The following is a 26,470-nucleotide window of genomic DNA, read 5'->3' on the forward strand; positions in this document are numbered from 1 at the left end:
GAGGTCCTTTATGGATGGAGTGGGGATTGTCATGACACACACTCACACTCCCCTCTCTTTCTCTACCCCACTTCCCCTCTCCCCACCTTCATATTCTATGCAGATCTGCTAATGGAAATTAGCATGGGTTAGTCGGGCAGTTCTGCCGTGGATGTGTCTACCATTTCAATGGTGGAAAGGATGGTTTCCAAGTTCTGCATGATGCTCTGTGTCATGTGCAGCCAGACTCGATGCTCTTAGCCAGTCAGCTGAGACCTGCCAATGTACCAAGCATTTTGGTATGCATCATCATCATTTTCCTGTAATCCGTCCCAACGAGGTCTCCATCTCCAACTGGTGTGCGAACATAGCCTTGGGGGACCTTTCACACGAACTGACCCATACCTCCACTTGTCCTGGCTCCAGCGAACTCCTGCTCACCACGTGTAAATCCAGATTCACTATCAGCCTCTAGGGAAATGCCATCTTCAGAACTGGTGGATGTGACTGAAAACATCAAGGGAACATGCTTCACCATGAGGTCTTACCTGACCAGGTGGCAGTTCTTCTATCTGGAAACTGGGATGAATGTAAGAAATTGGTATATATATATATTGTATTTGTATCTGTTGCAGTAAAGTTTTTAAAAGCCTGAGTTAAGGTATATTGTTGCAGTAATATTTTTGAAGAACCTAGGTTAAGTTATCCAGACTATGTGTCTGCTAAAGCTGTAATTAAGAAGTTGCAAAAGGTGTGGTCATGATTGATTCTAACCATTTGCTTGTTAACATATAGAGGGCTAATGGAACATTGTTATAATTGCTGGAGATTGCCTGGAGAGCAGATAATTTATGGGGGAGTGGTATTTAGTCTTAGTTAAGCAGGTTATGTGACATCTTAGTGGAATACAGATGGTGTAATTAATGGGAGAAGCCAGTCTCTCTGTAATTTGGCAGTTTTGCCATAGGATTTGGGTGTGACAAGGCAGATGGATTTTAAGTAATGCTTGGTACATTGGCAGGCCTCAGCAGTTTTTGAATCAGTTTCTGCGTGTTCTCAGACTTTTGTATCTCCTGCCCGATGGAAGAAGTTGGAAGAGTGAGTAAGCCGGGTGGGAGGGGTCTTTGCCAAATGCTGCTAGATTGAGCAGAAGTGTACTGAATCTGCTCTTAAAAGGAACTCTCTCCAAAGGTCTGCACAGCTGAGCAGGTAAACCTGTTTTGTTAATTTTATTTATAATGGTATTTGAACTGTATTGGATTGCTTCATTGGAGTTAGTAGCAGGTATAGATCATTTTAAGTTTCCCCAACTATTTAACTGATAATGGTAAAGCTGTGTTCTTGACGTTAATGTGATTAATTCTGTGTTTAAATGAAAGTTTGTCCTAACATTAAAGATAGCTATTGGTCAGAGTCATCACTCCTGAGGCGAAGTATCCTTTCCTCACAGTTTTACAAATTAAAAAAAATTGTTTCGGTTCTTGTCCGGTGTCCTAACAAATGTTGGGGTTTGGTCTGGTATCGTAACAAAGCACCGAAGGATTTAGTAAGGTAGGAATAAAGGAAAAGCAGGGAAGGGAGCAGGAAGCAGGTTTGTGACAATCACTTCATTTGTAGTTTTCATTTTGCAGAACTTTTCAGGATGGGGGTGAGGAATGAGGGGAGAACGTACACAAGACAGCAACTTATTATCATCCTTGATGGACTTGACAGTGCCACTCACTCTGTGGCACTGGCTCCAATAATTGAATTGGTTTGGATTGGATTAGTTTATTGTCACGTGTACCGAGTACAGTGAAAAGTATTTTCTGCGAGCAGATCATTTAGTACATGAAAAGAAAAGAAAATACATAAAAGGCAACACAAGGTCCAAATGTAAATACATAGACACCGGCATCGGGTGAAGCATACAGGAGTATAGTATTAATCAGGTCAGTCCATAAGAGGATTGTTTAGGAGTCTGGTAACAGTGGGGATGAAGCTGTTTTTGAGTCTGTTTGTGCCTGTTCTCAGACTTTTGTATCTCCTGCCTGATGGAAGAAGTTGGAAGAGTGAGTAAGCCGGATGGGAGGAGTCTTTGATTATGCTGCCCGCTTTCCCCAGGCAGTGGGAGGTGTTGATGGAGTCAATGGATGGGAGGCAGATTCGTGTGATGGACTGAGCGGTGTTCACGACTCTCTGAAGTTTCTTGCGGTCCTGGGCTGAGCAGTTGCCATACCAGGCTGTGATGCAGCCTGATAGGATGCTTTCTATGGTGCATCTGTAAAAGTTGGTAAGAGTCAGTGTGGACATGCTGAATTTCCTTAGTTTCCTGAGGAAGTATAGGCGCTGTTGTGCTTTCTTGGTGGTAGCGTCGATGTGGGTGGACCAGGACAGATTTTTGGTGATGTGCACCCCTAGGAATTTGAAACTGCTAACCATCTCCACCTCGGCCCCGTTAATGCTGACAGGAGTGTGCATGGCACTTTGCCTCCTGAAGTCAATGACCAGCTCTTTAGTTTTGCTGGCATTGAGGGTTAGACTGTTGTCGTTGGACCAGTCCACTCGGTTCTTTATCTCCCTCCTGTATTCTGACTCATCGTTATTCAAGATCCGACCCACTATGGTCGTGTCGTCAGCAAACTTGTAGATGGTGTTGGAACCAAATTTTGCCACGCAGTCGTGTGTGTGCAGGAAGTATAGTAGCTATGTACCATCTCCGGTCACCCCCAACGGCTGTCTGTCTTGCAACCTTTTAAACATTTCTGGTGCCATTTAAACTTCTGGAGGATGATTGATTAGTCCTAGCTATTAGTTTGCAGTGCTTCAAGATGAGAGATACCGTGTTGCTTCATGAATGTGATGTTTTGAAACAATTGTACTTGCCAGTTTAATGAAATGGCAGGTAAGGGTCACCAATGGTACATGATTTCATGAAGAATAACAAAACAAAGAAAGTCATGTCAAAAGAGGAGAAATGCCGTACAATGCCAGAGCTAGTGGGCGGCATGGTAGCACAGTGGTGCTATCCCCCTGAGGGGATACTGGTGTGTTGGTCCTCCACTGGTCCCCTGCCCACGCCTGTTGCAAGAAAGAAGGCAGCTTGTCTGAGAGTGAGTCAGTGTGATTGCCCAATTCTTTTTTTTTTCCCAATTAAGGGGCAATTTAGCATGGCCAGTTTACCTACCAGACACATCTTTAGGTTGTAGCCCAAGCCGGGAATCGAACCCGAGTCCCTGGCACTGTGAAGCAACAGTGCTAACCACTGTGCTACCATGCCGGCCACTAGTTCTGGCATTGTACAGCACTTCTCCTCTTTTGACATGACTTTCTTTGTTTTGTTATTCTTCATGAAATCATGTACCATTGGTGACCCTTACCTGCCATTTCATTAAACTGGCAAGTACAATTGTTTCAAAACATCACATTCATGAAGCAACACGGTATCTCTCATCTTGAAGCACTGCAAACTAATAGCTAGGACTAATCAATCATCCTCCAGAAGTTTAAATGGCACCAGAGATGTTTAAAAGGTTGCAAGACAGACAGCTGTTGGGGTGACTGGTTCCACCCAGCTTGCTGTGTTGGCTGATCTCTTTGATACTGTACCTGCCTTTTGGTGCCTTTGGGCTAGGGGAGAGCAGGTCAAACCGCCTGCAGCTCCTCAATGTTCAAAAATGAAGGATGGCTATTTAGATAAGGTATTGGAGAGCATAAACATAACCTCAGCAGAGGAGAAAAACAAAAGGGGAAATAAATAATAGATTGAGAGATTACAAGAAACATCATCAAACAAAACAATTTTGCTGGGTACGGGTTATAGCCCTTGTCCTGACAATGAGGTTGCTATGTCAGCTGAACTATTTCCCTCTGTGGAAGCTCTTGGTTGTCAGCAGAATGATAACATGGAGAGGCTCCTACAGCCCATTGTGCCCCCTCCCCAGTTCTTTGTCGATTTTAGCATTAAACTGTGTCCCTCTGGTTGCTGACTCTCTTGCAGGTCATGTTATGCTGGTAACATATATTGATTTGGAATAAGAAATAACCATTAATCTGTGCACTGACTTTCAACACTGTGTAATTTGCTGTGGACGGCACAGTGGTTAGCACTGTTGCTTCACAGCGCAGGGTCCCAGGTTCGATTCCCAGCTTGGGTCACTGTCTGTGCGGAGTCTGCACGTTCTCCCTGTGTCTGCGTGGGTTTCCTCCGGGTGCTCCGGTTTCCTCCCACAAGTCCCGAAAGACGTGCTGTTAGGTAATTTGGACATTCTGAATTCTCCCTCTGTGTACCCGAACAGGTGCTGGAATGTGACGACTGGGGTTTTTCACAGTAACTTCATTGCAATGTTAATGTAAGCCTCCTTGTGACAATAAAGATTATGATTATTTTATAGTATTATAAAACCTCTTGTCTTCGATGCTTCGCCAACTTCTGTATTCCATCATTTGTTGAAATAATCAAGGGGGGTGGGATAACCTGGCTGAGCCACCGAGACATGCAGAGAGAAATATTGATCTGCTGGTTGGCTGTGATTTAGGTGATAGGATGGAATGAATTGCCTCGCTGGTGCCAGGGTCAAGGATGTCACGGAGCGACTGCAGGACATTCTTCTGGAGGAGGATGAAGAGTCGGAGGTTGTGGTCCATGTTGGTATCAATGGTAGTCAGGAAAGAGAGTGAAGTCCCGAAATCTGGTTTTGGGCAACTAGGAAGGTGACTGAAAAGCAGGACCTCTAAATTGGTAATCTCAGGATTACTCCCAGTGGCACATGCTCCTGAGCATAAAAATAGGAGAACTGAGTGATTGAACATGTGGCTGGAAAGCTGGTGTAGGCGAGAGGGCATCAGATTTGAGGCATTGGGACCGGTTCTGGGGAAGGAGGGACCTGTACAAGCTGGACAGACTGCACCTGTAAAGGACTTGGATGCATATCCTCCCCATGGGGTTTGCTCGTGTAGTTGGGGAGGGTATGAACTAGATTATCAAGGGGATGGGAACCTGAGGACAGATTCAGATGGGATAAATTCAGAGCAGGGAGCGGGAGACAGAAAACTAGCGATTGACTCTGAAAGACAGAAACAGCAAAGGTTACAGCACAGGAAGTTGGCAGTGTTAAAAGGTAAATATGTAAATACAGGGGTCGATTAGCTCAGCTGGTTCATGATGCGGAGTGACACGGTTCCTGTACTGGCTGGGGTTATTCATGAAGCTCCCGCCTTCTCAGCCTTGCTCCTCAGCTGATGTGAGATGACCCATGGGAGGCGGTAGCATAGTGGCATTATCACTGGACGAGTAAACCAGAGACCCAGGTTCAAATCCAGCAACTGCAGATAGTCAAATTTGAATAAGATACAAATCTGGAATTAGAAGTCTAATATTGACCATGAAACAAACCATTGTTGATTTTCATAAAAGTCCATCTGGTTCACTCATGTCCTTTTTAGGGAAGGAAATCTGCCATCTTTACCTGGTCTGGCCTACATGTGACTCCCGATCCAAAACAAAGAGGGCACTTGGGGATGGGCAATAAATGCTGGCACAACCTGCGATGCCCACATCCCATGAGCGATTTTTAAAAAAAAAAAGTGTCAATTTTCTTTCAAAAAGGCCTATGGTTCCCTGGGACTGTGGTGTAATTTTTTATGTGTAAATGCAATGAATATATCAAACAAAAACAATGCACTGAGGGCACAAATAGACAGGCACATGGCAGCATTATATCATTGCCATAATGGACACCTTGGCTTAAAGAGGGGCAAAATGGCAGCTCAACATCACTGGATATAAAGATTTTGGGCAGGGTAGAGATGCAGATTTATTTTTTTAAAAGGTAGGCGTTTGTATTTTTGGTAAGGAATCATTTACAGATGTGAGGAGGGATGATATACCAAATGAATCATCAAACAAGGCCATATGGGTTGAGCTCAGAAATAAAAACCGGGGCAGTCACACTGCAAGGAGTGTACTGTAGACCCCAAATACTGAGGGGGCATTACAAGAGCACATAGGTAGGCAAATTTGAGTGCAAAAGCAATTCTGCAGTTTAGTTGGTGACTTGAATTACCCTAATATCAACTGGAATACGAGCAGTGCGAAAGGCGGGGATATCACAGAATTCTTGAACTGTGCTTTCAAGAGAACTTTTTTTTAGCCAGCCCAACAAGAGGGGGCACAATTTTGGGATGGAAGCAAAAACAAAAAAATGCAGAGAATGGAGCTAACGTTTTGGGTCTGGATGACTCTTTGTCTAGAGTCATCCGGACTGGAAATGTTAGCTCTGCTCGCTCTCCACCAGTGCTGTCAGACCTGCTGAGATTGACCAGCATTTTCTGTTTTTGAGCGCAATTCTAGGTTTAGTATCAGGAAATGAGACAGGGTGCAGGGCAAGTGGATGAAGTAGCAGATGGTGACCACAATGCAAAAAATTAGCATCATTATGGAAAAGGACAAAGATAGTACAGAAGTACAGAAGCAAAAGTTCTAAATTGGGGAGAAAGACAAACTTTTACGAAGCAATCAAGTGACCTGACTATGTGGACTGGACACAGCTATTTGAAGGAAAATCAGTGGGAGGCATTCATCAGCAAATTCTACGGGCACAGCGTCAACATGTCCCCACAAAGAAAATGGGCGGTACTGCCAAATCTGGAGCCCACTGGTTTTCCAGGGGCATACTGGGTAAGATAAAGCAGAAAAATATAGCTGATGACGATCACAAATAAGTTAATGCTGTAGAAAGTCGAGAGGAGTATAGACAGTGCAGGTGTGAAGTAAAAAAGGAAATTAAGAAAGCAAAGTGAGGATGTGAAAAAATATTGGCATGTAAAATCATGGAAAACCCAAAGATGTATTGCCAGCACACTTGAGAGCAACAGAATAAAAAGAAAAGTGTAGGCCTACAGAGACGTACAAGGTAACTTGTGTGAGGGTGCAGAAGACGTGGGCAGGGTCCTCAATGAGTACTTTGTCTCTATCTTCACTAAGGAAAAGGATGATGCAGATATTAGGGCAGCATGGTAGCACAGTGGTTAGCACAGTTGCTTCACCGCCCCAGGGTCCCAGGTTCGATTCCTGGCTTGGGTCACTGTCTGCAGAATCTGCACGTTCTCCCTGTGTCTGCGTGGGTTTCCTCCAAGTGCTCCGGTTTCCTCCCACAGTCCAAAGATGTGCAGGTTAGGTGGATTACCCATGCTAAATTGCCCTTAGTCCAAAAACGTTAGATGAGGTTACTCGGTTACGGGGATAGAGTGGAGATGTGGGCTTAAGTAGGGTGCTCTTTCCAAGGCCCGGTGCAGACACGATGGGCCGAATGGCCTCCTGCACTGTAAATTCTCTATGATATTCAAGTTAAAGAGGAGCATTGACAAACGCAATGAGAGAGGGAGTACTGGAGGGACTGTCATTCTTGAATGTGGATAAATCGCCACGGTTGGATGGATTGTGTCCCAGGTCGGGAAGGAAATAGCGGAAGCTCTTGAGGGTTATTTTGCAATCCTCACTGGATATAGATGAGGTTCCAGAGGATTGGAGATCTGCGAATGTTATTCATTTATTTAAAAAGGGTGCAACAGATAGGCCAAATTATTATAGGCCAGTCAGTCTGACTTCAGTGGTGAGCAAATTATTGGAATCAATTCTGAGAGACGGGATAAACTGTCATTTGATCAGGGATAGTCAGCATGGTTTTGTTTGGGGAAGATGGTGTCTCACTAATTTAATCAAATTTTTTGTGGAAACGAGGGGCACAATTCTCCGGAAAAATTTCGAAGTTCATTTGTGGCGGGTTTTTCAGGGAGCTTCCTGCCGGTGAGTTCCCCATCGCTATTCAATGACATGTAGTCACTTTATTGGGCCCTGGGGAGTTTCTGACTGGTTTAGCTCACACTTAGAATTTTTTTTAGTGCTGGGGAACTGAACTCTGAGATCGGGCCGCCATTTTGAAAAGGTGCTCCGATCTCTAAGTGAGCTTCTGGGTGCCCCACATCTCCCCCACACATGGGCGCTACCCCACACCCCCCAAGTGAGAACATCCTGCTATGGGATCCCTGGGGGCACCCCCTCTTCAGGCCTCCCCCAAGACGCCTTTCAGCACCCCCTCCCTTCCAGGACCCTCACCCGGCACCTACTCAAACTCCCGGAGGCCTTTAATTACCTGCCCTGCACACCCTCACCATTTAAACACCCCCTCCACCCTCATTTCATGGGCATGGCCTCCCATGGCTCCTGACACTTGGCAGTACATCCTGGCACTTGAGCACCTTTGCACTGCCACCCTGGTACACAGGCAGTGCTCATGCCAACTTGGCAATGTCATTTGGGCACCTTGGCAATGCCAGGGTGGCAGTGCCAAGGTGCTAGCTAGGCGGTGCCAGTGTTCCAGAGGGAGATCCAGGGAGGCACCCTGCACTGACCCTGGCCACCCAGGGATCTCCGATGGCCCAGAAGACCCCCTGGGTGCCATTCCCCCTGGTCCACATTTGTGTGCCCGTCTGCAGACTCCCTGGAGAATCGCGGGGGGCCGGTGGATATCGGGCAGGTAGGCCTTAAGTAGGTTTGAGACCTACTTCCCAGAGCACCGTTTAGTCCCGCCCCTTTTGGGCAGTGTTCCAATTTCAACGTCTCGCGGGACTTGGATAAATCCCGCAAGACGCGGCGGCTGCCGGGTGGCCCACTGGAGGGCTCTCCCTGGACTGTCCCGCCGCGTTGTAGTCTCGGTTGAGCACAACGCGGCAAGAGAATCGCACCCAAGGCGTATTGATGAGGGTAGTACAGTGGATGTTGTTTACCTGAATTTTAGTAAGGCATTTGATAAGGTTGCACATGGAAGACTGGTCAGAAAAATAAAAGCCCATGGGATACAGGGGAAGGGGGCAGGTTGGATTCAAAATTGGCTCAGTGACAGGGAGCAAAGGTTGATGAATGTTTTGCAAATGGAAAGCAATTTCCAGAGCCATTCCGTGGGATTCACTGCTGGTGCCAATGCTGTTTGTTGTATTTGAATGAATTGGACTTCATTATCAGTGGCATGGTTGGGAAATTTGCAGATGTGTCACAAATTGACCATGTAGTTGATGGTGAAGATGATAGCTGTCAATCCAGAGTGATACCAATGGTTTTGTTGAGTGGGTAAAAAAGCGGCAAATGGAATTCAATCCCGAGAATTGCGAGGTAATGCATTTGGGGAGGTCAAACAAAGCAAGGGAATGCACAATAAACAGGAGGATATTGTGAGGGATTGAGGAAATAAGAGACCTTGGAGTGCGTGTCCACGGATCCCCGAAGGTGACAGGATAAGCAGATATGATGGTAAAGAAAGCATATGGAATTCTTTCCTTTTATTGTGTAAGGTATAGAATATAAAAGCATAAATGGAACTGTATAAAATGCTGGTTCGGCTACAGCTGGAATTTTGTGTTCAATTCTGGTCAGCACATTACAGGAAGGATGTAATTGCTCTGGAGAGAGTGCAGGGAGATTTATGAGAATGTTGGCAGACTTTGAAAATTGTAGCTATGAGGTGAGATTGAATAGGCTGAGGTTGTTTTCCTTTGAACAGAAGAGGCTGAGGAGTGACTTAATTGAGGTGTGCAAAATTATGAAGAGCCTAGATAGGGTAGGCCGGAAGAACCTGTTTCCTGGTAGGGAGAGGTCAGTTCCTGGGGGCGCAGATGGGTAGAAGGATTAGTGGGATCATGAGGAAAAATGTCCTCACTCAGCAGCAGGAATTCACTGCCTGGTTTGGTGGTGGAGGCAGAAACCCTCAACTTATCTGGATCTACACATGAAGTGCTCTAACCTGCATGGCTACGGGCCAGGTTTTGGAAGATGCAATTAGAATGGGTGACTAGCTTCTAGGTTTTTTTTTGACCAGCACTGGCAAGATGGGCTGAATGGCCTCTTTCTTTATCACAACCTTTCTTTGATTTCTGAAGAATTAAGGTTACGTAACTTTAATCCTAATTAATTTTGGCAAATGTTTTGTAGTATGTGGATTACCCTCTTGTTTCAGGTCATATTTAGGGATTAACTCATCACTATTCATGTGACTTGAATGCTAAACGCATGTGCCTTTTTTCATTATTGAATTAGGCAATTCTTTTGAAAGCTTCATATCTGCCTACATTCATTGTGCTAGGTGATAGTGCGCAGCATAAGGTTGCAGTTGTAAGTGTGAAGTATTTACTCATATTTAACTTACTCAGTGCACTATAGTTTATAATCAGTCTGGCCCAGTACAAAGAACCTCTCCGCGATAACATCATCAATCATAAGGGATTGATTGCCTGCATGCTTGATTCTTTGGTTTTGTAAATTTACAGTTCATGGACAGGAAACCTAATACCGATATGGGTCAAAGGCAGGTACATGGAGTTAGGTCACTGATCCGCCATGATCTCATTGAATAGTGGGACAGGCTCAAGGGGCCGAATGGCCTACTCCTGTTCCTGTATTCCTAATCTGTTGTAGGCTAAGGGTTAAACTTCAAGTGTCATCTTGGCTGCATTGGTAGCACTGTTTCTTCTGAGCTTACTTATTTACAAGGAGACTATTTAGCTCCCTTGGTCTCCCTTCATTGCTGCTGATTTTGAAGAACTACTCTGGCAGCATTTGTTGAAGTATCCCCGTTGGAGAAGCTAATCTGCTCACTAATGCTTCATCGAGTATTAGCTCTAACAACCTTGGATATCTACTCTTACAGATATATTTGTATACGTCAACATTCTATTTGTCCAGCCAATTGCTATCATACATTATAAGTATTCTTCTAATATTTGTTCAGAGTGCAATAATGCCCCCCAGCTGTATTTTATTCAATGCTGTGTCCCTCGTCGTGTTATCAATTATTCATGGTTGCAGTTTTTAGCACCAACTCTCATCATCTACTTAATATTGCATGTCATTTGCTTGCTTGTTTACGCGTTGCAAAGTTTTTTGAGTTAAGTCGAGAATATAATGTAAGTGTGAAGTTATCCACTTTGGTTTAAAAAAAAACCAGAAAGGCAGGATATTTCTGAAATGGTGAGAGGTTGGAAAGTAGTGACATCCAAAGGGACCCGAGTGTCTTTGTTCGTGAGTCATTAAAAAGCTAATGTGAGCCGCAGCAAGCAATTTGCAAGGTACACACCTAAAGTATTGCTGTTACGGTGTCCATACCAGACCCCAATTTATATTTGGAAACATACGAGAGACCCCAACAATTTTTCTATTTATAAACTGTGAGAAAACGATACTTCGCTCCAGGAGTGCTTCCACTGACAAATCGAGGTCTGATGTGTTAAAACAAGCTTTATTATCAACACAGGAGTAGCCACATTAACATCACAGGAAATAGTTTTTCAATTAACAGTTGAACAATTCTTAAAATAAAAGGAAACACTTTAACGACTAAATTATACTGTTTTATCTCCAATTAAGCAAAGCTCATTACAGGCCAAAATCCACTGGTAAACGCAGGTAGCAAACACAGGGATACTTGTTGTACTATTGTGAGCAGATTTTCTTTCAGAAAAGTAGAGACACATTTCCAGGCACAACCTGCAAATCATTCTGCCTCTATCAGACTCCTACCCAACCTGACAGCATTTGGCAAAACCTCCGCTCCACTTAACTTCCAGCAGGCTCAAACCTATATCAAACTGTAAACTACAGACAGTCCTGGCTCCTCCCATTAATTGCATCATCTTTATCCCACTCCAATCCCATGACCTACTTACCTAAGGTTAAACATAGTGTCTCAAATTATCTACTCTCCAGGCAATATCCATTAGGCATCTCTGTAAACAAGTAAATGGTTGGAATGAATGATTATCACACTTTTACACCATTTTAATTACATATTTTGCAGACACACTGCCTATCTGTATTTTGAACGATGCAACAGATATATATATATATATATATATATATATAATCCAATCTAAACTAACGAAATCCTACATTTATCACACTGTGCACAATTTTGGTCTCCTTATCTAAGAAAGGATAAAATTCCTATAGAGGGTGTGCAGAGAAGGTCCACCTGTCCAATCCCTGCGCTGGCGAAATTGAAGGAACTGGGTCTGAATTCTCTGGAGTTTCGAAGAATGAGAGGCGACCTCAGTACAACTTTCAAAATGTACAGGGTATAATAGGGTAAATAAAGATGGGGGCAGGATTCTCCGTCCACAGAAATCTGGTGCAGCGCCCCACCCGGATTCTCCCATCTCACCAGACGGCCAATGGGGTTTCCCATTGTGGGTAGCCCCAAGCCGGCGGGAAATAATGTAGTTTTACAGGCCAGCTAGAGCAGAGTAGTCTTTAATTTGGAGTCTGCTCTAAGTTAATAACTGACTCTGGGGTCTCCGCCTCAAATGAAATTTTTCGCAGACCATTTCTCTTTCAAAATCTGAAACCTCTCCTCTCATTTGCCAGTGCTTTCCTGCATATAACATACATGGGTGTTCCATTCTTATTTGCTTTGGTACCATTGACAAAACCATACTTCAGCAATCTTTATACTGCTTTGTTCCCAAGTTAAGTTTCTTTTCAGGCTGTTAATCAGAGGCCCTGGGGCTCTATACAGAGCTAACACCGGCACTGCTATGTCCTGCCCTGGACTCTCCTGTGCAGCTCTCCAGATTCAGTTGTGAGATCCAGTCCAGTAGGTGCACTGCCTATTTGAGTCTCTGGCTGTCTCTTACTTTTAAGAAAACTATTCCTCTTCACAGTTCACTTGCCTTGCTTGCCAGCAGGTGGAAAGTGGAAGAAACACTGCTCCGTGATTTGGCACCTAAAGCACGGACCTGGAGGGCGCTTGACGTCAAGTGCGCATGCAGGGCGTGCGAATTGCTCCCTGCAGCTGCTGCGGTCTGGAAGACTCCATACGGTCTTGTTTATTTGCATGTAAAATGCAGTATGGGCTGCCGTCATTCTCGCTGTAAAAGCCGGTAGCGGCTGTTCATAGAATCATAGCATCCCTACAGTGCAGAAGAAAGCCATTCAGCCCATCACGTCTGCACCAATCCGCTGAAGAAGCACCCTACCTAGGCCCATTCCCCTCCCTATCCCCGCAACCTCATCTGACCTTTTGGACGCCATGGGGCAATTTTATTTTTTTTTTTTTTTTTTTTTTTTTTTTTTTTTATAAATGTTTTATTGAAAATTTTTTCCCAAACAACAATTTTTCCCCTCTTACAAAGCAAACGCAACAATAACAATACAGAAATTTTAAACAATACACAAGTAACAAAACCCCTTTATCTTTGACCTAAACTAAACCCCCCCTCCCCCCCCCCCCCCCTCCCCCCGGGTTGCTGCTGCTGGTCATCTGTCTTCCCTCTAACGTTCCCCTAGGTAGTCGAGAAATGGCTGTCACCGCCTGGTGAACCCTTGAGCCGATCCTCTCAGGGCAAACTTTATCTGCTCCAGTTTAATGAACCCCGCCATATCATTTACCCAGGCCTCCAGTCCGGGGGGTTTCGCCTCCTTCCACATGAGTAGGATCCTGCGCCGGGCTACTAGGGACGCAAAGGCCACAACGTCGGCCTCTTTCGCCTCCTGCACTCCCGGCTCTTCCGCAACTCCAAATAGAGCTAACCCCCAGCCTGGTTTGACCCGGGCCTTCACCACCCGCGAAATCACTCCCGTCACTCCCTTCCAATACCCTTCCAGTGCCGGGCATGCCCAAAACATATGTGCGTGGTTTGCCGGGCTCCCGCCACACCTCCCACATTTGTCCTCCACTCCAAAGAACCTGCTCAATCTTGCTCCCGTTATGTGTGCTCTATGTAGCACCTTAAATTGAATCAGGCTAAGCCTGGCGCATGAGGAAGAGGAATTTACCCTGCTTAGGGCATCAGCCCACATACCCTCCTCTATCTCCTCCCCTAGTTCTTCTTCCCACTTTCCTTTTAGTTCGCCCACCGACTTCTCCCCCTCTTCCCTCATCTCTCGGTAAATCTCTGACACCTTGCCCTCTCCGACCCACACCCCTGAAAGCACCCTGTCCTGTATCCCCTGTGTCGGGAGCAATGGAAATTCCCTCACCTGTTGTCTAGTAAATGCCCTCACCTGCATATATCTCAAGAAATTTCCCCGGGGCAACTTATACTTTTCCTCCAATGCTCCCAAGCTCGCAAAAGTCCCATCTATAAATAAATCTCCCACCCTCCTAATTCCCAACTGGAACCAGCTCTGAAATCCTCCATCCATTCTTCCTGGGGCGAACCTATGGTTGTTCCTGATTGGGGACCCCACCAGGGCTCCCCGCACCCCTCTCTGTCGCCTCCACTGTCCCCAGATATTCAATGTTGCCGCCACCACCGGGTTCGTGGTAAACTTTTTAGGTGAGATCGGTAGCGGCGCCGTCACCAGCGCCTCTAAACTCGTCCCTTTACAGGACTTTCTCTCCAGTCTTTCCCACGCCGCTCCCTCACCCTCCATCATCCATTTACGTATCATTGCCACATTGGCGGCCCAATAGTAATCGCCCAAGTTCGGTAGTGCCAATCCTCCTCTGTCCCTACTACGCTGAAGGAACCCCCTCCTTACTCTCGGAACTTTCCCTGCCCACACGAAGCTCGTGATGCTCCTGTCTATTTTATTAAAAAAGGTCTTAGTGATTAGTATAGGGAGACATTGAAATACAAATAAGAACCTCGGGAGGACCATCATCTTAATTGCTTGCACCCTGCCCGCCAGCGATAGAGGCTGCATGTCCCACCTCTTGAAGTCCTCCTCCATTTGTTCTACCAACCGTGTCAGATTAAGTCTGTGCAAGGTTCCCCAGCTCCTAGCGATCTGAATCCCCAGGTATCGGAAGTTTCTTTCCACTTTCCTTAGAGGCAAGCCTTCTATCTCTCTACTCTGGTCCCCTGGATGTATCACAAATAATTCACTCTTTCCCATGTTTAGCCTATACCCCGAGAAATCCCCGAACCCCCTCAAAATTCGCATAACCTCTATCATTCCCCCCGCTGGGTCCGACACGTATAACAATAGGTCATCCGCATATAACGAGACTCGGTGTTCTTCTCCCCCTCTAATCACCCCTCTCCATTTCCTGGAGTCTCTCAACGCCATGGCCAGAGGTTCAATTGCCAACGCGAACAACAATGGAGACAGCGGGCATCCCTGTCTTGTTCCCCTATATAGTCGGAAATACTCCGATCTATGTCGACCTGTAACTACGCTTGCCGTTGGAGCCCCATAAAGAAGTCTAACCCAGCTAATAAACCCGTTCCCAAACCCAAACCTCCTTAACACTTCCCATAAATACTCCCACTCCACCCTATCAAATGCCTTCTCTGCGTCCATTGCCGCCACTATCTCTGCCTCCCCCTCCACTGGGGGCATCATTATCACCCCTAATAGTCGTCGCACGTTAACATTCAGTTGTCTCCCTTTTACGAACCCTGTCTGATCTTCGTGCACCACCCCCGGGACACAGTCCTCTATCCTCGATGCCAGTACCTTTGCCAACAATTTGGCGTCCACGTTCAACAATGAAATGGGTCTATAGGACCCGCACTGCAACGGATCTTTATCCCTCTTCAAAATTAACGATATCGTCGCCTCCGACATCGTCGGGGGTAGAGTCCCCCCTTTCCTGGCCTCATTGAACGTCCTCACCATCAACGGGGCCAACAAGTCCACATATTTTCTGTAATACTCCACCGGGAACCCGTCTGGTCCTGGGGCCTTCCCTGCTTGCATGCTTCCCAGTCCCTTAATAACCTCGTCCACCCCAATCGGTGCCCCCAGGCCTACCACCCCCCGCTCCTCCACTTTCGGGAACCTCAATTGGTCCAGGAACTGCCGCATCCCCTCCTCTCCCTCTGGGGGTTGAGACCTATACAGTTCCTCATAGAAGGTCTTGAACACCTCATTTATCTTTCCTGCCCTTCGCACCGTGTCTCCCCTTTCGTCTCTAATTCCTCCTATTTCCCTCGCTGCTGCCCTCTTTCGCAATTGATGAGCCAACAGGCGACTCGCCTTTTCCCCATATTCATACCTCCTCCCCTGTGCCTTCCTCCACAGTACCTCCGCCTTTCTGGTGGTCAGAAGGTCAAATTCCGTCTGGAGTCGTCTCCTCTCCCTGTACAATTCCTCCTCCGGGGTCTCTGCAAATTCCCTATCCACCCTTAAAATCTCCCCCAGTAATCTTTCCCTTTCCTTGGCCTCTGTTTTCCTTTTGTGGGCCCCAATGGAGATCAGCTCTCCTCTGACCACCGCTTTTAGTGCTTCCCATACCACTCCCACCGGGACCTCGCCGTCGTCATTGACCTCCAGGTATCTCTCAATACACCCCCGCACTCTTGCACACACTCCCTCATCCGCCATCAGTCCCACATCTAATCGCCAGAGTGTTCTCTGCTCCCTTTCCTCTCCTAATTCCAGGTCCACCCAATGTGGGGCATGATCCGAAACCGCTATGGCTGAGTACTCAGCTTCTTCCACCCTAGAGATCAACGACCTTCCCAAAACAAAAAAATCTATCCGGGAGTACACTTTATGGACATGGGAGAAGAAGGAATACTCCCTAGCCCTAGGTCTAAGAAATCGCCATGGATCCACTCCCCCCATTTGGTCCATAAACCCCTTAAGTACCTTGGCCGCTGCCGGCCTTCTTCCGGTCCTTGAGCTGGATCTATCTAGCCCCGGGTCCAGCACCGTATTAAAGTCCCCTCCTAAAATCAAGTTTCCTACCTCCAGGTCCGGTATACGCCCCAGCATCCGTCTCATAAATCCCGCATCGTCCCAGTTTGGGGCATACACGTTAACCAACACGACCTCCATTCCCTCCAGCCTGCCACTCACCATTACATATCTACCTCCGCTATCTGCTACAATGTTCTTTGCTTCAAATGCGACCTGTTTCCCCACCAAAATGGCCACCCCTCTATTCTTTGCGTCCAGTCCTGAGTGGAACACCTGTCCCACCCATCCTTTCCTTAGCCTAACTTGGTCCGCCACCTTTAGGTGCGTCTCTTGGAGCATAACCACGTCTGCCCTTAGTCCTTTCAAATGCGCGAGCACTCGGGCCCTTTTTATCGGTCCGTTCAGGCCTCTCACGTTCCACGTGATCAGCCTCACTAGGGGGCTACCTGCCCCCCTCCCGTGTCGACTAGCCATTACCTTCTCTAGGCCAGTCCCATATCCCGCCTCCGCGCTCCCGCTCGCTCCCCCAGCGTCGCACACCATCCCCGCCCACCCACTCTTTAGCCATTTCCTTTTGGATTTCCGCAGCAGCAACCCAGTTGTCCCCCCCCCCCTTCTCCCTCCCTCCTCCCCTCCCCGCTAGATCTCTTTCTAGCTTGATTGCTCCCCCCATATTACTTCCGTAAGTCAGCTGACTTCAACTGACCCCGGCTACTCCTGCTCACTCCTCGACCTCCCCATGTGGGGAACTCCCATCCGCCTTGCGCCTGTCTTCCCGCCTTATTCTTTCTGGTGCGGGAACATCCCTTTACCTGACCCGCCTCTTATGGCGCAGCTCCCTTTCCCCTCCCCCTCCCCTTCCCCATTCTCCAACTATGTCCCGTCTTTCCCCCCTCACCGGCGCCCACATTTCCCCAATGTCTCCCCCCTTCCCTGTTTACTTCTCAATTAACTTCCACCGTAACATTATCAATAACATTTCCTGCAGCATCAGTCCCTCAGTTCCGATCCAATTTCTCTTCTTTGATGAAGGTCCATGCTTCCTCCGCCGTCTCGAAATAATGGTGTCTCTCCTGATACGTGACCCATAGTCTTGCCGGCTGCAGCATCCCGAACTTCACCTTCCTTTTATGCAACACCTCTTTGGCTCGGTTGAAGCTCGCCCTCCTTCTCGCCACCTCCGCACTCCAATCCTGGTATACCCGTACCACTGCATTCTCCCATCTGCTACTCCGCACCTTTTTAGCCCATCTCAGGACCTCTTCTCTATCCTTAAGGCGGTAAAATCGCACGATTATCGCCCTGGGTGGTTCTCCCGCTTTTGGTCTTCTCGCCGGAATCCGATTTGCCCACTCCACCTCCAAGGGGCCCGTAGGGGCCTCAGCACCCATCAGTGAGCTCAGCATCGTACTTGCGTACGCTCCACAGTCCACTCCTTCCACACCCTCAGGGAGACCCAGTATCCGAAGGTTCTTCCTTCGCGCTCCATTTTCTAGGGCTTCGATCCTTTCAGTACACTTTTTATGAAGTGCCTCGTGTGTCTGTGTCTTAACCGCCAGGCCCAGGATCTCGTCCTCAATATCTGTCACCTTCTGCTCCACCACACGGAGCTCTGTCTCCTGGGTCTTTAATGTCTCCTTGAGCCCCTCAATTGCCTGTAGCAACGGGGTCAGCACCTCCCTCTTCAGCAGCCCCACGCACCGTCTCACAATTTCATGCTCAGGCCCCCATGTCGCCTGCGCTTTCTCCGCCGCCATCTTGTACTTCTCTCTTTCTGACCCTTTGGTCGACGATTCCTCGCGCTGCAGCCGCCGCCGCCGGTTTTTTCCTCCTTCGTTTGGGGGGACTCCCTTCTCACACGCCCCACACCGGGTTGCGTCGTCGAAAAATTCCCCTTTGAGGCTCTTAAAAGAGCCCGAAGGTCCGTCGGAGCTGGAGCCGCCGAAGCGTGCGGCTAGCTAGGCATCACCGCAACCGGAAGTCCCTTCAGTGGCCTTGATGAGGTCTTTTCACAGTTGTTCCCTCTGCTGCTAGAATTCACCTTTGATACAGGCCCTCAGGTCAGCTTGCAGCTTTAAGCTTGCCCTTCCCCCGCCTGCATGCTGGAAGAGGCCCTGTTTATCCTGTAGTTGCAGCCAAATCTTTCACTGTTTCTGCGTGTGTCGGGCAACCAAGAGACATACCCTTCCTGGGGGACACTGTCGGGGGAATATTGCCGCCTTCTTCCCACACCGGGAAATGTCAAACAAATGCCGTGGGGGCCCTGTAAAAGAGCCCAAAAGTCCGTTCCAAGCAGGAGCTGCCGAATATGCGACCTAGCTCTGCATAGCCGCACCCGGAAGTCCCCATGGGGCAATTTTAGCATGGCCAATCCACCTAACTTGCACACCTTTGGACTGTGGAGGAAACCCATGCAGACACTGGGAGAATGTACAAACTCCACACACAGTGGAATTGAACCCGGGTCCCTGGCGCTGTGAGGCAAACATTGCTAACCACCCTTTTTTTTAATTGCAACTAATTCAACATTCAAATATATATTGAAATTTAGCAACAAACTTCAAAACAACTTTTAAAACAGGCACTGTAACTAAATATTTACCCCTCAAACTATGAATGAATGGAAAGGTTTATAAGAGTTAGGATGTATAATCATCTGGAAAGGAATAATTTGATTAGAGATGGTCAACAGGGTTTTGTGAAGGGTAGGTCGTGCCTCACAAACCATATTGAGTTCTTTGAGAAGGTGACCAAACAGGTGGACCAGGGTAAAGCAGTTGATGTGGTGTATATGGATTTCAGTAAAGCGTTTGCTAAGGTTCCCCACAGTAGGCTATTGCAGAAAATTCGAAGGCATGGGATTCAGGGTGATTTAGCAGTTTGGATCAGAAATTGGCTAGCTGGAAGAAGACAGAGGGTGGTGGTTGATGGGAAATGTTCAGCCTGGATCCAGTTACTAGTGGTGTACCACAAGGATCTGTTTTGGGGCCACTGCTGTTTGTCATTTTTATAAATGACCTGGAGGAGGGCGTAGAAGGATGGGTGAGTAAATTTGCAGTTGACACTAAGTCAGTGGAGTTTTGGACAGTGCGGAAGGATGTTACAAGTTACAGAGGGACATAGATAAGCTGCAGCACTGGGCTGAGAGGTGGCAAATGGAGTTTAATGCAGAAAAGTGTGAGGTGATTCATTTTGGAAAGAATAACAGGAAGACAGAGTACTGGGCTAATGGTAAGATTCTTGGTAGTGTGGATGAGCAGAGAGATCTCTGTGTCCATGTACATAGATCCCTGAAAGTTGCCACCCAGGTTGAGAGAATTGTTAAGAAGGCGTACGGTGTGTTTGCTTTTTTTTGGTAGAGGGATTGAGTTTCGGAGCCATGAGGTCATGTTGCAGCTGTATAAAACTCTGGTGCGGCCGCATTTGGAGTATTGCGTGAAATTCTGGTCGCCGCATTATAGGAAGGATGTGGAAGCATTGGAAAGGGTGCAGAGGAGATTTACCAGGATGTTGCCTGGTATGGAGGGAAGATCTTATGAGGGAAGGCTGAGGGACTTGAGGCTGTTTTCGTTAGAGAGAAGAAGGTTAAGAGGTGACTTAATTGAGGCATACAAGATGATCAGAGGATTGGATAGGGTGGACAGTGAGAGCCTTTTTCCTCGGATGGTGATGTCTAGCACGAGGGGATATAGCTTTAAATTGAGGGGAGATAGATATAGGGCAGATGTCAGAGGTAGGTTCTTTACTCAGAGAGTAGTGGAATGCCCTGCCTGCAACAGTAGTGGACTCGCCAACACTAAGGGCATTCAAATGGTCATTGGATAGACATATGGACGATAAGGGAATAGTGTAGATGGGCTTTAGAGTGGTTTCACAGGTCGGCGCAACATCGAGGGCCGAAGGGCCTGTACTGTGCTGTAATGTTCTATACTTCGGAAGGAGTTCATGCTCAGCAGCACTAGTTAACATTGTCACAAAAACCAAGTGGTTTAGCCACATCAACGTCAGCACGAGTACACAGTTTTTCCATCCCGCTTACTTCGAAATGAGCTTTATTGTACCCGTCTCTTTCAATTTCTTCCATTCGTCTACACTTGAAGGCTTTATTGGAACTGACGTTTTTGCAACTTTAGCAACTGTTGAAGCTCGCTTGGTTTTTTGCAAACTCTGCTCTTTTTCTGGCTGTAAATAAAGAAAATGAAGAGCCAGTGTCGCCCCTGTGAGCAGTTCTTTCTTCTTTAGCGCTTGATGCTTCCTCTTGTTTCCATCATTCTGTTTGGGCTCAGTTGAAATTAAAACTTCTGACTAGGTGCGCAGCTGTGGGCAACACACTCGGGTAAAAGCCTCGCTGCCCCTTGGTGTGGTGCGAGCAGAAACCCAGTGATACGCTGAAAACGGGAGACAATGCTGTGGGGGGTCTGAGCTTACATGATGATCAGTGAGGAAGGGGATGCTGTCTTTAACCTCAGCTCCGACTAAACATCAGCTCCACATCATTCCTTCACCGAGAGTGAAAGCGTGTTATTCAACAATAACACTCGCCCAGTCACTAGTCCTTCGGGACTTTACCGCACTGCCAGAGGCCTTGCAAGTGGCGGCAGGTTGGGTGCTTCTCCCGAGATCAGGCCCACTGCTGGAACATTGCGACCGATCGCCCCGTGACCTACCCATGGGTAGCGACCTGCACTTTGAAAAACCCTGATCTAGTTGAATGGTGGAGCAGGCTTGATGGACCGAATGAGCTATCTTTCCTGCTACTTTCCTCTGTTCTAATTTGCTGCTTTACTGAGTGAGATTGTCAGGATGCTTGGAGCAGAGAAAACCTGGTTTCCCTAAGGAGCCACGCAGTTACGTGGGGGTGGAGGGGGGAGGAGGAGGAGAGAGAGAGAGTTGCAGGAGTTCGTGAGAGAGGCACTGAAATGGGGGCTGATCTATTCCTCTCGCGATTCCCTGGAAATTCCCTCTAGTATCTGATCATTGATGGGCTTCTCTGTCCTAATTACAGGCACTTCTCGGAATACCCTTCAACACTGCTCCCATTACTCCTGAATGTTATCTTTAGAATGGAACATTGTCTTGACCTGATTAGAATAGAGAGACCTTAATTCTCAGGAGTATAGATAACCCTACAGAATTGAACTGATTTTCTTTCTCTTGAAGACATCTAAAATATCTGCCATCGGTAAAACAAAAGAACAACAAAAAAATACAGTGTTAACACAAGCCTTCCCAGAAACAAATGAATCATTTACAGGGACCAAACCAGAAAATCCTAGAATAGAAACAAGCAAGACCAAAATAGATTTCCACAAACGCTCTCCGCATTTCTAGTTATTTGATTGATTTGTTCCTTCCTGGATCACTAGTGATCAGAACTGCCTGCTTCGGACACCAGATTACCCAGTCATCCAGAGAGAGTTTTCATCATCAAGCATTTACACGTACGCTGGAAAAGTCGCACATTAAATGCCTGCCTTGCTGCAACCCAATTCAAGCCAGTATGGAGTCAAAAAAAATCTGAATATGTGATCTAGGCAATGGCTTCCAGCAGCTACCACCCCGCCTAGGAGTTTCCTCATTGCTGTACACCCGGCCTGCTTCCAGTATGGTGGAATTGGACAGGGTAGCTTCCATTCATCCTTCCCTACTTATCAGCTACTGCTTAATAATCCACAAGTTTATGAGACTAAGAATATTGAGTGCACGGGCAGAAGGGTTAGTCAAGTAAATTGCTATTTCGCAGATGGTCTCTGGCTTCTTTTGTGTTGCTGTGGCTACCCCTGACCAGGTGAATAGTGAGAGTTCCACCACAATCCTGTCTTGCATTGGAGGGGTGCAGAAGGATACTGTTATCTGTGTCGTAAGGTTTAGGGGCAGAGGCTGTTGTCAGCATAAGTAATTGTCTAAATACCATAGTATGCTTACATCCATGCGTGGAGTTGTAACGACACACAATGTGCATCATCACTTGGCATTGAATCTTCCTTTTACTAATTGCGCTTTTCCAGTGTGCACTTTTAATCCCAAATCATTGTTTTGCTTCTTCTTCCCTAGGCAGCTGAGATAGAGCAGCAGCTCTCAATGCAAGTTCACAACCTCCGTGATGAGTTCCGGGAGAAAAACACATCAACAAACCAACACGTAGCACGCCTGGAGAGCTTGCAAGCTGAGGTGAGGTCTGCCTGGAATGAAAATGAAATGAATGAAAATCGCTTATTGTCACAAGTAGACTTCAAATGAAGTTACTGTGAAAAGCCCCTAGTCGCCACTTTCCGGCGCCTGTTCGGGGAGGCTGTTACGGGAATTGAACCGTGCTGCTGGCCTGCCTTGGTCTGCTTTCAAAGCCAGCGATTTAGCCCTGTGCTAAACAGCTCCTAACTGTGTGCACCAGTGTGCTGATTCCATGTTTGTTCCTGTTCCTATCGAGGTACATATCGAGGTTGACAGTTCTGCCTATCTATATTGATAGATAGCGTGCATTATGATACTGTAGCCATGTGATCAAGCCTCCTGGTGTAAGGGTTTCTTGGGCTGTGATGTGTTGAAGTTCAGTTTCTGTCTAAGTACTTTTAGATTTAGCTGACAGCAAAAACATGAATAAATTTGCAGATTACAGCACTCATAAACCCACAAATGTTAGTGCTGAATATCCTTAGTCACCTTTCATAGAATGGGCAATAAGAAACAGGAATTGGAGATGTAGAGAAAACCGATCACTCTAGTGGTATTATTCTCGTACTCCCACAATTGTCCCATGAAATTCAAAGGATTTCTGTTTCAAAAAATTCAGATGATATTAATCATTCTATCACCCTTGTAGGTAAAAGTGTCTTCATTGCTTATGGCATCATTTGCTCTGGGTCACTGTTTTGAATATCTGATTCAAGTCTATAAATGCGCATGTATTAACATTTCAATAACGTGGTGGTCTAGGCAAAGAAAGTGGATTTATTTAGTTTTGAATCAATCAACAATATTAAAATCGTGGCTGATTATCTCCCTGCAAAATTAATAGAAGAGTATCTCGGCAGTTTTGTATCATATTTTTATTTCCCCAAAAAGGCAAAAAAAAGCCCTCAAATGCAAATTGCGTGCATCTGTCCATTATAAAGATAATTATTTTTCTGTTTGAGGGTTGATGGAGCTTTATTATCTCGCCATGGATGGAATCTTTTGGTCCCACCGCTGCCAACGTGGTTTGCACCCTCTGCTGCTGGGGAACCCATGGTGGGGAGGGGTCATTGTTGTTGGGACCGGAAGATCTTGCCGGTGGGAATGGGCAGAAAATCCCGCCCGGTGAGTGTGCATGGTTCTCTTGTCATGTAAATGAGCTTTTAGTCCAGAAATCCGAACCGTGTGATTGTGTAAAATGATCTCCATGTTCTGCTGGACTGTGTATGAACATTGTTAACATATGTAGGTGTGAAATAACTCCATTGTGTATACAGGCTCCCAAGTGTGAGTGGCTACTCATCTATACGCAAGAGACAGCAGTTATTCAGCTGCAAAATACATCAGATCCAAGCCAAAGCTTGTTCTTATTATTCACACAAATACTCTTCCAGTCGGAATAACTGGGTAGTAATCAGGAATAGTAATCATTTCAGTTGTCACCATCTCAAAAACAAGGACATTGAGATCAATTAGAGCACCCTGGACAAGTTCAGATCTGTAAACTCAACTAGGACAGGACCGTAAATGTAGCATTTCCCATGTCTATTTTGCTGCACTATATTATTTCTAGGCAATGGACATCTCCAACAATAGAGAGCCTAACCAACTCTTCTTGCCAATCAATGGCATTGCCATTGTTGAATCTCCCACTGTTAACATGTTCACGGATAATCAAAGTCCAGAACCTTAACTGGACCAGTCAGAGGCTGGGTATTCTACAACAAATGATTCGCTACCAGACTCCTCAAAGCCTATCCATCATCAACAAAGCATAGGTAAGGAGTGTAATGGAATACTCTCCACTTACCTGCACCAATAACACTCAAGAAGCTCAACACGATCCAGGCCAAAGCCAGCATATTTGATTGGCACCGATCAATTACCATAAACATTCACTCCACATGGCTGTCACCTGTACAAGCTGCAATGCGACAACGAGCCAAGGCTTTCTCAAACCCACAACTTCTACCACCTAGAAAGCCAAAGGCAGCAGGAATATGGGAACAGCACCACTTGTAAGTTCCTCCCCATGCCACACAGCGTCCTGACCTGGAAACCTATTGCAGTCATCATCGCTGGGTCGATATCATGAAACTCCCTCCCCTACTGTGCTGTTGGAGGTGGTCATTGCCTTCACCACACATGGATTGTATGGGTTCAAGAGGTGAATCTTTATTACCTTCTCAAGGGCAGTTAATGCTGACCATGCTAGTGATGGCATCCTGTGAATTAGGTAAGATAAAAACAGCTCACCAGCTAATTTTCTAAATCGGTGAGTAGTTGAACTACAGACCTAGAATTTCAGGCTAACATGTTATTTTAAAAAATCTATATGGGAGCATTGAGAGTGTATGTAGCATGTATGAGGAGACTTGGGCTCCCTTTTGTGTGGGGTGTGAATATATTTTTAGTTCCACTCTTGTATGGTGTGGGTGGGGAGCATGTGCTCCTTACCATGTATGGGGTAAGTATACTTGGGAGAACTGTCTGGTGCAGTACATGAATGTGTGTGGGTCTGCAGGATCATCAGTGCAGTGTTTTTCAAACTTTTTTTCCGGGGCCCAATTTTTCCTTACTGGCCGGCCTTCGCGGCCCACGCCGGCCGGCCTTTTTCTCTTACCTTGTTTGCAGCTGTAGCGGGTTCCATTCTTGCTTTATTCCACTACTGGGCCGATATCTGGGGTTTGTATATCTGTGTGTGTCTCTCTCCAGCTGGCACTGAATCTTCAGAGACCAGGGGATGCCGCACTGGGACACCTCCGCAGGAGAGAGCACTGAATCAAGCCTGCCGTTTATTCCTAACCGGAAGCCTGAGGCTTGTATCGCACAGATATCCAGACCCCCACCAATGCCCAGGTGATTCTCTCTCTTGCCGGTGGTAAAACACCCACCCGGTTCCTACTTCGCTGGAGTAGCTTTCCCAAGAGAGAGAATAGGACACTGCTGTTTATCACCTAACCAGTAGCCTGTCCTGAGTGAACGGGTTTGAATCGTTCCAAGATTACCCTCGGTTCCCGACCCCGGAATTAGGGTGAGGAGCGTTTAAATGTGACTTGGTCAGAGATCGCTGGTGAGAGATCGAAGAATTGAAACGGACTCCAATTACAAACAAATCGAGGTTTATTGAAAAACCCAGGTCAAAAATCACCAAACAGAAGAAAATACAATAAAAACCTTAAACTCTACCAAAACTATGTCTATCAAGAAATTGCTATAACGGACACAACGTAAAAGCTTACTGTTACACAGTTTCTTAGCAATGTTTCAAAACAATTAATAAACAAGTCAAACCCCCTTTCCCCAGATTCTCAACACCTATGAATCTCTCGGGAAACTTCGCAAGCTGCTTGAGGTACTCACAGTTTAAAAGGTCCGATTTCTCAGCAGACTGAGAGACAAAAACGGCAGGAGCGTAGAATCAGGAGCATTTAGAACTGAACTGTTAGCTCAACTGCACTTGAGTTACTTAGCTGAACTGCTGAACTTGAGTCCCTGGAACCACTTGATTGAACTGAAAAATGGCTGTCCTGGCCCCTTACTTTATAATATGATTTCAAAGCTCCCGCAGTCTCCGCCCACTCTCCAACAGGCAAAGTTCCTATGACAAAAGCCACTATCGCTTTGTCTGCAAGATAAAAGGACTTCTTAACAGCCGTTCCTTGTTTCTCCGGAGATTCTGAACTTACTTCCCCATCATGG

At 46.6% G+C, this 26,470-nt stretch overlaps 1 protein-coding gene and 1 long non-coding RNA gene across 8 annotated transcripts in view; one reads left to right on the forward strand and one right to left on the reverse strand.

Annotated features, from left to right (window-relative positions):
* LOC140409436 (uncharacterized) overlaps positions 1–26,419 on the reverse strand; it is a 30,083-nt gene extending 3,664 nt beyond the window's left edge. The window contains exons 1-3 of one of the 3 annotated variants that reach the window (XR_011940333.1): positions 26,132–26,419; positions 20,637–22,779; positions 11,674–11,733 (exon numbers count right to left, since the gene is read on the reverse strand). This is a non-coding gene — a long non-coding RNA (uncharacterized lncRNA). Of the gene's footprint in view, positions 1–11,225; positions 11,734–20,636; positions 22,780–26,131 lie in introns of those variants that run through there. The other 2 variants (XR_011940334.1, XR_011940332.1) reach the window with 2 other exon arrangements.
* Positions 1–26,470, forward strand: part of LOC140409407 (BICD family-like cargo adapter 1) — a 176,385-nt gene that overhangs the window by 52,867 nt on the left and 97,048 nt on the right. For all 5 annotated transcript variants that reach the window (XR_011940331.1, XM_072497851.1, XM_072497854.1 and 2 more), the window contains exon 3: positions 22,652–22,768. Coding sequence is in view for 4 of the 5 variants with exons in the window: in XM_072497851.1 (XP_072353952.1) it covers positions 22,652–22,768 (117 nt within the window). In the remaining variant the exon portion in view is untranslated. The remainder of the gene's footprint in view (positions 1–22,651; positions 22,769–26,470) is intronic.

This window comes from Scyliorhinus torazame, chromosome 1 (assembly GCF_047496885.1).
Source record: "Scyliorhinus torazame isolate Kashiwa2021f chromosome 1, sScyTor2.1, whole genome shotgun sequence".
In the NCBI taxonomy this organism is placed as follows: Eukaryota; Metazoa; Chordata; class Chondrichthyes; order Carcharhiniformes; family Scyliorhinidae; genus Scyliorhinus; species Scyliorhinus torazame.